Genomic DNA, 15,904 nt, shown 5'->3' with positions numbered 1-15,904 from the left:
GACAGCTGGAGACATCAGGATAAAACAGGGGAGCTGGCAGCATTTACCTATACCTTAGAAACATCTAGAGAAAGGTGCAAGGAGAGAAGAAACCAGACGAGAACCAACAGGGAAGGTCATGGGAAATGTAGCTTAATGAATGAAGAAAAGGAGTTCATTTTTTCCTCACTGAATTAAGAGCAGCATCTGACACCCACAGGTTCGGTTAGTATATCTATTACACATAGACAAGCAGTATGTCATTACCAATAGGATAAAGCCTTGGAATATGTCACAGAGAGAGAGAGACTGGTTGTTTTGATTTACTTGACTTAAATGGACAGTAACACCTTCATGTAAAGTAGACCATTCATTCCTAGATCCCCTTTGTAAAATGTTCTTCCTTTGCTTTATTTTTCTAGGCATAAAACTTGTCTTCTTATGGATGTGTACATTATTATTGTATAGTATAAGCTAGCCATAGACGTAAAATTGTGGCCCTGATCCAACAAATGTCCCATTTTTTTATTTTGTTTTAGTAACAAAATTTTCTTCGACAAGGAGCCACAAATGAAGAAATACTTCTCACAATATGATAGTGAGAAATATGGTTTATACTATTGCCCCTGTTGCATTTTCCTAGATAATAGTTAACTAAAAACTGAGAACAATTTTTGAAGTAGATATGATCAAAGTGACAACTGATTTTTCGGGGAGAATTGATCGTTTTTGCTTCAAAAGACATAATAATAATCCTTAATACTCCAAAAATGATTTGGATCATTAAAGAATATCATTACCTCTATGACCATGTTTGCAATCATTCACTAAAGTACTTTAGTCCTTTTTCTACGATCTCTTAGGTCTCTAATGCTGGCCATGTATAGGTTAATGGTTCATAAAATGTGTCTGTGTATGGCCAACTTCATGATGATCTTATAGGCTAGAGCTGTATGGAACACTTTATTGGATGCAGCCCCATTGGCAGTACTGGTCCAGCTGGTAAAGGAGGAGATTCCAATAATAAAACGATATGTTAGGGAATTGCAATTTATACAGTTCCCAAACACAATATTACAGATATTTTAAACATATCATCCATTGGAAGAGCAAGTTTTATGCAATAGACTTTTAGCACCAAGAAGTCCCTTTAACAAATAGTTGCTAGGGATGCACGGTGAGCATTTTAGATGTTAATGTCGCTTTAAGGGAAAGAACCAAGGAGGGAGGTTAAGTACAATGGTAGCAGGAGGAGGGGGAAGGGTTAGTGTAGGAAGTGATTCATTAAACTTGCATATGTGAGAAACACACAAAACTATGGAACATAAAAAACACTGCACAGAAGTAAAATATACACTGGAGCTGTAACAAATGCAATGGTTACTGATTGTTTAAAAGAGAAGAAAAGAACAGCAAACTAATTCAACCTGCTAAATGCAGGAAGACAAGCAAGCTGTTAATATATATAGATATTTTTAACTTGCATAGAAATGTATTCTGTATACGCAACAACTCCAGAGTATATTTAGCTAATTAAGCAGTGGTGTACAAATGTCACATCCCAATGAGCCAAGCTATTTCAAGGGCCACCTAGCAAATCCTTGTCCTCCAGGTACCGGAGCTTGTGCATATGTTGAACATATGGATGTGACATCATCAAACCACTAGTGTCATTGCAAACCAAGCAGCAAGTGAATTAAGAATTAGTACACAGAAGGAATTTACTGTCAGCGTGACAATGAAAGAAAACACCTTCCAAAGTAATTACACTTAATAACACCACATAGCACTTTGCAAAACAAAAAGTGAAAACAAAACTGTAGTTGACAAAATCAAAATCTTCAGCAAAAGTAAACAAAAAAACAATAAAAATTAAAAACGAAACAAAACACCAAGCATTTTACTGGATTTGTGTAGAGCATTGTTACTCATTGTCTTCCTGTGTTAATGCTGTTGCTGTTAAATATCATTCGGGAATAAGTGCACAGATGGACAAGGAGTATTAAGCACACAAATGTGATAATGATAAAACACCCATGCGTAACCTCTGCCACCATTGTGTGAGTTATCTCACTCTTTACATGTCAACGTGTGGGATGCTTTCAGCTTAGCCAATATGATATACACTATACCAACAATGGAATGGAAGCCCATCCCCAAATAGCAAAATCAAAATTAATAAATAATATCATTATACAATATTACCACCTACATAAAATATACATGTGCAAATTAATTGTTTTTTCTTTGTAGAAACCGTATATCCAGGCAGAAAACAGTGACAAAAAAAACCCCAACACATTCTTAGCATGTCCCTGAGATGCTTTTCTATTTGCAGTGCAAGTTTTCTGGTTCAGCATCTCGTTCATTAATCATGTCTTTCTTTAACACCCATGAGAAGCAGTCGAGCACAATGTGATATCTATTATTTGCTGTAATGACAGGAGAGAAGCATCAAGATAATGTTAAAATTAGTTCTTTGGATGATTCGGGCGAGATAATGGGCTGGTTCACTGTGCCATTTCTTCATGAATAGGTCAGAAATCATAAAGAGGATCTGTTCCAAATTTTCTACCCTTTTGACAATTGAATTGCTTAATGCATAAGGCATTCCACTTTCTTCAAGGGTTAATAATCTGGGGGCACTTCTTTAATCAGTAAAAAGATTACATTAACCATTATCTTCGGCTGTGTAGGCTTTGGCTGAGCACATCACCAGTTATGGGTCGTTTGTATATTGAAGTCATCTCTTGTAATAAAGAAGGACACCATCCCTTTATCCTATGAAGTGCCCCCTATGAGGTAATGTGTATAAAATATGGGTCACACATGCAGAATGCCCGTAGCCAAATGTTGACAACAGTAAAGAAATAATAGTCATTATCTCTTTAAACTGATAGTCAATGGGGGAGAAATATTAAAACTGGCGTTTAATATGCCAGTCTTAATATAAAGATCACTGGAGTAAGATGCACCTAATTTATTAAGAGGATTATGCCTTTGATCACACAAGGGCACATCTCTGGCCGTCCGTGCAGCTGAAAGGGGTATATATGCCAGCTACCGTAAATTTCTGCTATACTTTACACCAGTTTCTGTTGTGTAAATGTTTCTAGTTGAGTACATTTGTTGGTCATGGCAGGCCACACCCTTTCACTAAGCCCCACCAACAATTCCCAAAAGTGGCGGAGGCAGAGTAAAAATGAAAACATAGCTAAATTACGCCTTTTCTACATCTGAAAACTGGTGTAAAGTGCTTGATAAAATACCCCCATTATCTCCATTGGTAAACTATTGAGAAGCAGGTATATTAAATTAGGGTACAGTCACAAAACAATTTAGGGCAAACACGGCTAAAGTCTCACCCAAATGACTACCAGTCTAATTTGTCTGTGAAGAATTATAGAAAATTTGAAAGAGTAGGAACGGTTCTTCAGTTTTTTCGAACACCTACCATTGGTGATATTGGACTTTAGGGAGCATAGCGCTAGTAAAAATATAGATGCTGTATATTAAATTAAAACAAAAACAAAAGAAACATTTCAGCACAAAACAAACATCCACATTTATTTTTGTATGCATGTACCCAACCCACTTATTTGAAGACCACCTAATTTGTCCATCATATTGAACTAACCCAGCTGAAAGCATCCACACCATGTAAAGCACCTCCCTCCCCTATTGACTTCTCATCATACAAATTTTTTTTTTCCAAGGCCTTACCCTTTTTGTCCGGGTGATTATGGAAAGAGTCAGCCACATGGGGGTCTCTGTTCTCAGGAGAGTCAAAGGTGTCCTTCCAGTCCATGACAGTACCCCTATCGTAACTCTCGTGCCCTCTTGAATGGAAGGTGGTACTGGGATCTAAGGAATTTGAGCGTTCAATTTTATCAGACACATTGTTAGCAATAGATTTTCTCATAAGTGTATGATTTATTGATGCTTTAGAACAATGCCTACATGACAGACATATTTTAATTTTTCTGCTGTAGTTTCATGAAGAGGTCTATAAAAACGTTTACCATCACTTAAGGGCGAATAGTCTCTACACAAAACTTTATGTAATTTCCAGGATTAGCTTTTATTACCCATATACTGTACTGGCTTTTCAAAGGCAAGAATATGTTGTACACTTAAACTTTCTAAACCTCAATAAACAATGGTATTTTTGTTTTGGAAAAATCGTCAAATTCTCTTAAGTCATGGAGTTGTCCTCATCTGTCCTAACAATACATTTTTGGTTCAGCCATTTATTAAAGGTTTGGAAAAACTGGGTGAAAACCAATATGGCTGCCATTAAAGCTCCCATAGGAGTTGTCACACAGCTTTTTAAAGAATCCTAATTTACAAAACAAACCCATGTCGTGATACGATTCCGAGGCCTTTTTTCTAACATGAATTATATTACATAGGGATTTCATACCACCACTCATGATCATTTGTTTTCCAAGTGTCGTTATTGAGGTTTCTCACAAGGAATGTTTCCATTTTAAGTAAAATTAATCTGGGATGAATAATGCCTTTTGCATCCATTAAACAGCAAGTGACAACAGCGGTATGGCCATATATAGAGATTTAAATGATCAATGTATCATATTAATTGTATCTTAGGAAATGGAAGAAAAGGGTCCTTTGCTGTAAATATTTCACGTTTTAGGCTTTTAGAGCTGCCTGTAAAATATTATTGTTCAAAATCAACCTTTGTAAATTGCATTGCATTTCAATGAAGCTTTTGTAATTTGGATAAAGAGTTCTACATTTGTAATATATTACCGTACATTCCACAATAAATCCTATAATTATTAATGTAAAGATACTGTAACTTCATGGATTACAAAAAAGTCATTTGTGAATATTATGGATTGTTTAATGCACTTCGCCTCGGGGAGGAGGTTTTGTTCGGAACATACAATTATTTGTTCAGAAATCACACCAGATCAGGTATCAGTGAATATTAGAATAGCCGCAGTGGGGGATAATATCGGGTATATATATCACTTTAATGCTCTACATGTTTAACATTTTTAGACCCAGCAATGGGTTTTCACATATAGAATCTATTGTAGAAAGAAAACAACTGCGTTTCCAATGGAGACTGATATACTTGCTTAAGTTTTCTTAATTTCTAATTCAAAAGTGCATAGAATTTTGATTTCTTGACAAAGCTGACAACACTGTCGCCATCAACATTTTAAAGGGTTTCTCTGCTTACTCTACTTGGTCTCTAGGCTTGTCTCCATGACATGTGACAAGATCATTTTTGGCGTGGAATTATTTTTTTTTCGTTTTCAATTTCACTTGTGTCTATTGTGTGCTATCTTGATGCAGTATTGCCTTGGTTGTTTGCTTGGGCATTTGCCAATATTTTTAACACATTTAATAATCTGCGTTCCTTAAAATATTATTCTTTATTTAATACAATTTTATCGGTTTACCTTATTCCCTTCCAATCTTTTATATTAGTAGAAAATGACAATGTTTCCCTTAAAAGGAATCTCCCCTTCCAAAAAAACACCCAGAATACGATAACTATCACCCAGGAGCCTATTTTATGTATTATTGTTTTTAAAAAAAAAACTTACCCCTTACTATAATCATTGTGCTTACTATAATCATTGATGCTGAAAACTATATCTCCCATAATGCTTCTCTGTACACTCCGCCCCCTCCTCAGACAATGGAGCATGCGTGGAACAGCACAATGGTGATAAAACTGCGCATGCTCACTACATGTCACTGCTCACTATGTGCCATACATTTAGGGAGTGGATTCCTCAACCAGAGACACGTGATGAATGTACGGCAGGTCACTAATTCCGGAAAAATATCAGAACCACAGCTATCAAAAAACCTTTTTAGAGACACTTTTGGAAAAGTAAGTAAATTGCAAATGTATTGCTTTTTGGAAGGTTTATTAGAATTGGGAGGATACAAATAGAGGTTTTGGAAAACTCCTTTAAGCCATAGGCATAATTACTATTTGCATTTACTTCATTACAATGTTTAAACTGAAAAAAATTGAAGCGAATCAAGTGCATCTTCCTTTAAAACGAATGAATAAATCAATACACTGAGCGCACAACGTTACTTGTGTTTGCTTGGACTATTGTGCTTTCAAATATCTGTCAGTCATGTTCCATGTAGAGTCAATAAAACTGAAATCTTGCTACATTGAAACAATACATATTTAAGACAAATGCTACACTGTTTGACCCACTTGTGGTGTCGTTTTTGTAGGTAACAAAACGACACCCTTCAATTTATCAACAAAGAGTCTTTGTCAGGGAGCATGGCACAAAGCAAATAGTACAGCTTGAAACTGATAGACTATTGTGTTATGTACGGAGAGGAAAGACAATGGGTGCACAGCACGATACTGACTATGTGTCTGGTTATTGAAGGAGAACACACAAAAAATGTAGCGCCAGCTTGTGCGCTTCTCTAGCTTTATTGGGACTTGTATAGAAACTACAGTGGACTCTTGCCATAAGCAGCAATGTTTATTACTAACATGTCTTTTACACTGTAATTTATAATAAATGTGATAAAATAAAGAGAAACTGTTCCAAATAAAAAGTCAAGATTTCCAGATTTGAAGGGAATAATTCACTCTCCTAACAAGGAACAAGGTGTGTTGCTTTAAATTAACTTTTTGATCTCATATGTTCTTACATCATACCTTAGTTATCTTCAATTTTCTTTTATGGATTTAATGAAAGTAGTACTTCCCTAACTACAATTTCCTCGAGGTAATGGTTGATATCAGCTACATAATAAATCAATGCCATAAATGAAAGATTGGGCTATTATGATAATTACATGAAATCATAATCTTTATCTTGATTAGATTGATCATCCAAATTTCATCTAGCTAAACCTGTCATGAGTGATTAGTTGAGGAATAGATATAATGAAATCATTTTAGATGGAATTACTTAAAGGATACCTCTATCTAAAAGATGTACTTACCCCATGTGGTCCTATCGTAAAGCATCACAGTTCTTCTTCATAATTTTTGGTTGTCAAGGTTAAGGCTACATTCACACGAGCGTGACAGATTTAGGCTATGTTCACACGGAGTATTTTGGGGGAGGAATATCTGCCTCAAAATTCAGTTTGGAACTTTGAGGCAGATTTTCCTCTCCCTGCACGCCGATTTTCGCAGCGATTTTCGCGCCGTTTTTCGCCCGCGGCCATTGAGCGCCGCGGGCATAAAACAGCGCGAAATACGCTTTCTCTGCCTCCCATTGTAGTCAATGGGAGGTCAGAGGCGGAAGCGCCCGAAGATAGGGCATGTCGCTTCTTTTTCCCGCGAGGCAGTTTTTCTGCTCGCGGGAAAAAGACGCTGACGCCTCCCATTGAAATCAATGGGAGGCGTTCTCGGGCCGTTTTTGCCGAGTTTTGCGACGCGGTTTCCGCGTCAAAAAACTCGGCAAAATACCCTGTGTGAACATAGCCTCATACGCGTAAAACGTGAATAAATCTGGTCCGCTTGATTCTCACGCACCCATTGACTTCGATGGCCGCGTAGGTGCGAGAAACAGCACAAATATAGGACATGCAGTGAGTTTCACGCAATGGACTCTCGCTGCGTGAAAACTCCTGCATGTGTGAACGGCCCCATTGAAATCAATGGGTCCAGGTGCTGTGCGTTGTTTCCATGCACAGCACACGGACGAGATTCACTTTCGTGTGAATGGGCCTTAACAGAAATTAGGGGAGATTTATCAATACTGGTGTAAAGGAAAAGAAGAGGAGCTACCCATAGCAACCAATCTGATTGGTACTTAGAAAAATTAGAGCCCAAATCCGGTTGTTATGGGTAACACTCCATTTTTATATATACATATATATATATATATATATATATATATATATATATATCTTTATTTTAAATCTCCTTATTATGTCATGTTTTCTTGGTTGGGTCACAAACTGAACACCATAGAGAAGAGCTGTAAATGGCATTGAGTTTATCTTTGGCTTCAGTTGTATATATAAATGCAACAATAAGTACAATAAGGATGTAGTTTTGTACAGATATTGTTCTTTTCCATTCAACCAGTTTCATCTGTATGTTTTTTTGAGCAGAATGATAGCATAAGTCTTATCCCCTAGGTATGAGAACTAAAGGTGGTCTTAGATGGCCGACGTGGGTCGTGTAAACGCACGTCAATCAATGAGACAGCTCCTTGATCGGTGCTCGTTTGCTCCTTTCACAAGGTGCTAGTATGGGGACGAGCGCTCGTTACTCCAATCGTTCGTCCCCACACATTTTTATCATGTCGGCAGCATGTCTCCATTTACACAGGGATATGTGCTACCGACAATGCTGATATTTTCAGCATGTAAAACGATACAATCAGCCAAAGAATGAGCGTTTGCTCATTCATTGGCTGATCGTTGCCCTGTTTACACAGGGAAATTATCGGGAACGAGGGTTCTATGAACGCTCGTTTGCCCGATAATTTGCCTGTGTAAAAGTGCCTTAAGACAGGTAAAGATTCTATATAAAAGTTATAGGATATCTTATATGCATGGACCGCCTTGTAATGTTGTTGCGCAGCACAACTCATATTTCTGGGCTTGTTTATTCTGGTCTGCCATTTGTGTGTCCAAGCAATTTATTGAGAAGTGAATAAAAAAAAAAAAAAGGTAGAAATTGAATTACAGGTAGAGGGCACTGATGTTTTCTGCTGTAGACTTTTTTATTTTTATAGTATCTTCTGACTAAAGGCACACTTTATATTTTAATGTATAGGAGAGAGTACGTCTGATCTAGAAGTCCCTAACGGTTATGTTTTTTAAATTGAAAACAAGAAAATAATGTGTGCAATGTACATTTACTTGACATCTCTCCAGCTGTTAAATTGCACAAACCAGTAAGCACTGTCAAATCATTATAATTGTAGCTTTCAAGGCTTCTTGGGAAGTGTTTATCAACAAGAGCCTGAAAGACGTATCTTGGATCAACAGTTGCTCTAAAATAGATTTAGATTCTACATAATAATTACTATTTTGCTTTTTAATAAAAATGAAAAGCTACAGTAAAAAGTGTGTTTTTTTTCAACATTAAATGGAACTGTAATATAAAATGCGAAACATTCTTAGAATTATTGAATTGGTTTATACTAGATTTAGTTTTGTTTGTTTGTTCTATTCTAAAATTTTCAAGTGTAGCTAATTCCATTACTTAAAATGATCATTCCCCACCCAACAACCCAAAACATTGAAATAAAAAAAATGGAGAATGATCATTAAAGGGGCTATCTTAGTAAAGACATTGATGGTATATCGCTAGGATATACCATCAATGTCCAATCGGTGGGTGCCCAAACAATGTGAAAGCGTCATGCCACTGCGTCTCTTGTCGGCTTCACTTGGCTTTTTACCATAAATATGCCATCAATGGGGCAGATTTACAAATCAAAATTTGCAAGAATTCTGGCTCAAAGTCTGTCAGATGTCTGGCGCACATACTGTGCGCCAAATTCATAAAGAGTTTTATACACTTTTATCAACTACTCCACCAAAAGGGCGTAACTTAGCAGAAAGGGGTGTGATTAAAGATGCATCAAATTACACCAAAATTTAGGCGCAAAAAAGCGGTCTAAGGTAAACAAGTCAAAAGGTGGTATGAAGTTAGGCAGAAGTGTCTAGAGATGCGCCATATTTATCATCCAGCATGAGCAAATGTGGTAAATTTGTCACATCTAGTCTAATTCTAAACTGTCTACATTTAAGACAGTGTTAGTAAATCTGCCCCAATGTCCTTACGGAGACAACACCTTTAAATGATATGTATCTTATAGAAAGGGACATGCGGTTTGTGGTTTCCAAAACAACAACGTTTTAAAAATTTGACCACACAACTGGAATAAAACTGGTGAATACACATAAATATGAGGAAAATCAACTATTCTAGGTGCACTACTACTGGATTAAGACTACGAACTTCAGAAGAATAAATCTTCTACATATAATGTATTAGCAACTACAGAAATACAGTTAGGTGGCGAGAGGGAAGGTTGAGTAGAGCTAAAGAGGAAGGATAATGTTGAGTTAAACTAAGGGTCCAAGTCACCAAAATTGCCTTTTATGAAATCTAAAGCTTTAGAAGAGCATAACAGAGTATGGTCCTCTATTAATATTGGCTGATTAAACATACATTGGATTCTGCCTTTAAGAAATACAAGTTAGCAGCTAATACCACATTGTATTCAATTAGAGACTTTTAGCAACTATGTCTTCACATGCCAAAATAAACCCATCAGAAACAATAGGGAGCTGTCTGAGAAGTACTGAAAGTTCTGTATAAATTTAGATATGCCATTTATCCACCTACATGCGCAATGGGAAGAAATATCATTTTTATTGTTAATTTGTATGAAAATACTGTCAGGGAAGCAATTTAGAAGGTCATTAACCAGGAATTATCAGATTCAAGGAGTGGAATATATTATTAATGCAATATCAATTTATTAGCGTGGTCTGTGGCTATGGATATCAGACTTCCACAACCGTTCCTACTTTCACTTAAAATAAATATTCTTCCTCTGAAGGCAATGTTTCAAGTTTCATATCTTATATCGCCTGATCAGTGAAATATGAGACTTCTAATGGGAGATAAGTAAATATTAATACGCCTGCTACAATGCATTAATAGCTCAGGAGGTGCTAATGACATTTCAGCCTCAAAAGATCTTTGAATGGAAAAAAAAAACTATTAATTTGGTATATTTAACATTTAGAATATCAATTTTCTTACTATTTTAAAAAATCTTAAATTATGGGAGCAATAAATTCAACTTTAAGACCTAGTTCACATGTATTTTTTTAAGCCAAAACCAGGAACGGAAGCAAAACAGAAGAAATATATAAAGGACGGCCATATAGGTAAGCTCTCCTGGATCTAATTTGTTTTTGCTTAAGACATGCATTCAAAATCTGCACTGTGTAAACCAGGCCTAATTTTGAGGGAAACTATTTGTTATTTAAAAAAAAATAATAAACCTGTCATGAACCATATTTCTAGGGAGCTTGCATCTTCTATACCGGCAATTTTGGTCAACTCCAAACCACATATATGGATGTATAAGAGATCTAAAATGAAAAATACTGCTATAACTAATGCTGCTTTAAGAATGGTTTACGAAACATGTATAAACTGACCATACACTGTGTAATATATTTCCTGATCTGGAGGTACGGTTGAAAACTCTATGGAAAAATAGTGGAGGGTGAAATTTTTGACTGGTACAGCTGCAAGAAGAATTTTTTAATAACATATGTAAAAAAAATTAAAGTAAAAAACAAAAACACTATATACATATTTTGAAGAAGCAAAATGAGTGTGTATATATATAAAATGACTTCAATCTAAAAAAGCATATATGTATACTTATAAGTCTGGTATTTTTTTCCTTACCATTTAATGCCACAAAAGAATCTGGAAAAGAAAGAAAGAAAGAAAATGTTACTTCTGCTTCCTATATACAACTTTTGTGATTTTTACAACATTAGCTCAACACTATAAATGCCCTCTCTATTTCCCCTTCTGCAAACATAGAGGTTCCTTTTCATGTCAGAGTCACAATGATAGAATTCTTTCAGCTCGTTAATGCAAAGTGTCTTTACTATTATTGTTGCAGGTAATGTTGACGCTGGGAATTTAGAAGGCTTATTTCACCCAAAGTAAACACTGGGTTGATTCTTTGCTTACTTTGGCAGTCGCCTAGGCCGTCTGTATTGCCATGCTCTACGTCTTGCTCAAATGGCACTCTGTGAAGAGGGAAGAAAAACACAGGATTAGGAACTCCAGCACACAGGCTACATGCAGCTGGTGTCGAAACTTCAAAGCTTCATGTGCACAGTTTGGACAAAAAAAAACACAAGTCAAAAAAGTGCAAAAATAAGACAAAAAAACAAGATGCATGAAGTCATGGTGACCTTGACTTTATCCCAATAAAAATAAAAGTAAGACAAACTCCAGGCTATTATTGATATGGCATCTGTTCTCTTTGTCAAGTACCAAATAATCTTAGTTTGATGTCCTGCAACAAAAGCATTTTTTTTTTATAGAATTTTTGCAGAATGAAGTCTGAAAAATAAACTCAACATAAATTACTTCAAAGTAATTTACCATGGAATTTCTACAAGCATGAAGTCCAGGGGTCACTATATATAATTCAAAGTGTATACACCCCTTACATTTTAAAATCTTGTTTGGATACCACAATTTTAACCATCAAATGTCTATTGCAGCTAAAGGATGAGGCCGGTTATGTCTGATGATGTCTGATGTAGTAACGATCACTCGTCCCCGTACAAAGTTCCTTGTGAAAGGAGCAGACGAGCTCCGATCAACGAGCTGTCTCGCTGATCAGCGCTCGTTTTTATGGCCAATATTGGCCAGTGTAAAAGGACCCTTAGTCGAGGGGTGAAGCATCTTAGCTGTCATCTAAAGAATGTTTTGCTATTTTGAGATCAGTTACCCAATTATATTATCTGGTTAGTTAACTATAGTTTACAGTCCAGTTTTAAATAGTTTTGGCTTGGCTTTATATGGGTATCAACCGAACATTTTACTCGGTCTTATTTTTGGCCTGGATCCAATTAGTCACAGGTCTGGTAATTAAAGATCACGGACTACCATAAATTTAATTGGTGGATTATTTATAAAAATAACAGTTACTTTTTTTTTTAGGAAAACCTTGTGTAGGTTATACAGACATAGTAATCCAACTGGGATCATGGGTTCAAATATTACCAATGACAACATCCGAAAGGAGCTTGTATGTTTTTCCCATGCTTGCGTGGTTTTCCTCCAGATACACTGGTTTCTTCCCACATTCCAAAATCATACAGAGAAGTTAGTTGGTTTTCCATGAAACTGTCCCGAGTGTGTTTGACATAGGGAATTTAGATTATGAGCCCCATTGGGGACAGGGACGGATGTGAATTATGACAATCTCTGTACAGCCGTATGGAATATGTTAAGGCTATATGAGCAACATGAAACAAATAAATCCAAGTAATTTCGTTTTGTAGCTAATTAAATATGTTTTTAAATCTAATTATTTTTATTAGGGTTATTTATATAATGGGATATTTAACCTAGTAACATAATACGGGACCAAAACATTCCTCCTATTTTTAACAAGACGTCCCAAAGCTTAGTTTCATGACTTGTCAATCTTAATTTTAGGCTTGAGCGTTGTAAAAAATAAAAAATAAATGCTATAGTAGTTAGGACAGAACAGCATGTGTCACCCAAACAGCTCCCCACACAATAATCATATTGTGTCTATGCAGTTTGCTTCATCCTGTCAACTGTGGATTGGAATGCTGCTCAGATGTCCATGTATTTTTAGAAATTTACTCCATACGTTAGTCAGATGTGAAAGCTCAACCCAGAAGCTTTTGCTTCTAATTCATCTTTGTTAATGAAAACAATATGGAAATGACTTACTGTGGGTAAAGCAGCTTTTTTTTTGTATCGAGTTAACAACCTCGACTTCTACACAATATATATTCACAAAGAATGGAGGATATGGCTTGCTACAACAATGAACTTCCAAATAAACAAAACCCAAAATAACAAATTTACCCATGGAAGTCATTTCGCTTTCAGCGGTTTATGATGTAATAGTCTGCAGTTCTTATGAATATTCACATCTGCTTTTAATTTACAATGTTCGTACCACTTTCCTTAGATATCTCTACCACTGCAGACTTTGCAATCTGTTGGTATTATATGGATGTAATGCTACCTATTCATATAAGGGCCAAACTGGTAACACCAACAACATCCACTCTCAATGGAATAGCTATGATCACACAGATGTTGAAAATCTCCCTGCCAATGACTGTGACCTGTAGTGATCACGGTCAATGGTCAGCTTTGCTAAGCAGGCCCTAGAGGATCCAGACATTTAGAAAATTTGAGAATGTGTGTGGCCAAATGAATAACATCTCTCTTGAGAACAGGCTCTTATGCCAGCAATATAGGGGAGGTATTGAAATATCTCCAATAACAATCAGACCTTCTACTTTGTAACACACTAAATAAGATCCTTTACTGTATATCCCCTATTGAGTAGAACAAAGTCCCTTTGTTGATCTTATTTTTTGCCAAAATTAATTAAAATAGTTTTCTTTGCTTTAAATTTCAATTGCATATTCCGCTTTTACTTGGAGGATAATATGTGGTGGCTCAGAGCAGCTCCATGAATTGAAAAGTCCTATTATATTTTCCAGAATTACAGTAAGCTGGAACGGAGGCATCTGCTCGCCAAAGACAACTTTGTCTTGTTACAGAACTTGAACGTTTAAAAAATCTTAGGCAATTCCTTGTATTGTAGAATGGAAACATTGTGTCATTGTGTCAGCCTGGATGTACATTAAGCATTTCTGTTTTTTTTTTTTTATTATAATTACCACTGTTTCACAGCAGTCAGACCTCCAAGACAAAGTCAATTGCTTATCCAATTAAAACATTCACTGACATAATCTCCGGAATAGTTGTATCTTGTCATTTGTGTCAACTTACTTAGTACCAGGTGACAGCTGTGAACATGTTCCCACATCTCGCAACCAAACACAGTATGGGTCTCTGGAAGCAATACAAGTCCTAGACATAAGGGATAGAGAGCACAGAATGAGGATTTCATCTCATTTTACCCAGGTGATTACTAAAAGGGCATGTTGTCTACTGAGGGACTAGAAGAAACACTATCAGTGTAAAGCCTTCCCTACACAAGCAACAAACACGTACTTTTTACACTTCATATGACGATCACATCTTGCAAGAGGAACCCAAATAACACAGGTAGAAAATGCCACATATAGAGCAGCATTATGCTTGTCAAGCTGCATTCCAATAATCCTCTTGTCCTCAGTTCCTTCGTAGTTGCACCTATAAAAAAAAAGTTACCACAATGTGATTTATGTTGAAATTATTACTTTTTTTGTGATTATACATAAGTAATGGATGGAACAAAAATTTTTCTATATCTGTGCAAAGAATTAAAAGTGAAATACTTTTCCAGCGTCTTTATACCTGACTCAGAGAAAAGCTGACCACAAGCAGTTTTTTAACTATGAGAGTCTCAATTTCGCACAATTTCAGACATTTATGGAATATCCACAGGATATGACATAAATGTCTGATAGATGGGGGGGAATGTCTGGAACCTTCACCTATCTAGAGAACGGAGATTCCCTGAGGCCAGACTGAATAGAGAGATGGCTGTACATGTCTGCAGCTCTCTACATTCTAGTATGGCAGTCGTGGAAACAGCTGAGCCAGCTTGGTTCTTCGCATTCGGTCTATTCCCTCATTTCACCACCAGATAGCTGTCCTAACATAGCTTACATTGGTAGAGCAATTAGTGTACGTGGCTTAGTTAAACTTTGCACCCAAATGCAATAGTGGTAACGTAGCCCTAGGCAAATAGATGCCACTCCAAAACATACCGTAATTAAAAATTATCTGTTAAATTACAGCAATTTAAATAAAAAGCACAATGCAATTGTACTGGTTAAAAAGGGAACAATATATTCAGTATAATTAATATGGTTTGGCTAAAACATCTTCATCCTAATAGTGTGGAGTGCATGTAGTGTAAGATGGCACTAAAAATTAGATAAAGAGTCCTCAAAGTTGCTGCAAACACATCACAAATATAAAAAGTTTATTCTTGGGTTATCCGGGGAATCCATAAGATTCACACATATCGTCTATTGAGAGGCGGCTGCTGAAAGCTCTTCACACATGAGATGGATGACAGATGAATTGCCTACATTCTTATTAGACCATATCCAGAAGATAGAGAATAGCGGCATAGTAATAAGCCTGTCTGGTCTTACATAAGATGTCAAGTTGAGTTGTGTATTGCCCTTGGATATCGATGACTGTTGCTGA

The 15,904-nt window shown here is 36.3% G+C and overlaps 1 protein-coding gene across 6 annotated transcripts in view; it reads right to left on the bottom strand.

Annotated features, from left to right (window-relative positions):
* Nucleotides 1-15,904, bottom strand: part of SEMA6A (semaphorin 6A) — a 172,211-nt gene that overhangs the window by 49,901 nt on the left and 106,406 nt on the right. For 2 of the 6 annotated variants that reach the window (XM_075836342.1, XM_075836319.1), the window contains exons 14-19: nucleotides 14,756-14,896; nucleotides 14,531-14,611; nucleotides 11,702-11,760; nucleotides 11,408-11,428; nucleotides 11,152-11,199; nucleotides 3,703-3,843 (exon numbers count right to left, since the gene is read on the bottom strand). In XM_075836342.1, the coding sequence (XP_075692457.1) occupies nucleotides 3,703-3,843; nucleotides 11,152-11,199; nucleotides 11,408-11,428; nucleotides 11,702-11,760; nucleotides 14,531-14,611; nucleotides 14,756-14,896 (491 nt within the window). The remainder of the gene's footprint in view (nucleotides 1-3,702; nucleotides 3,844-11,151; nucleotides 11,200-11,407; nucleotides 11,429-11,701; nucleotides 11,761-14,530; nucleotides 14,612-14,755; nucleotides 14,897-15,904) is intronic. The other 4 variants (XM_075836351.1, XM_075836325.1, XM_075836360.1 and 1 more) reach the window with 2 other exon arrangements.

Source organism: Rhinoderma darwinii, chromosome 1 (genome assembly GCF_050947455.1).
Source record: "Rhinoderma darwinii isolate aRhiDar2 chromosome 1, aRhiDar2.hap1, whole genome shotgun sequence".
NCBI lineage: Eukaryota > Metazoa > Chordata > Amphibia > Anura > Rhinodermatidae > Rhinoderma > Rhinoderma darwinii.
Note: the sequence above shows the minus strand (reverse complement) of the source record. Positions and strands in the feature narration are given on the sequence as shown.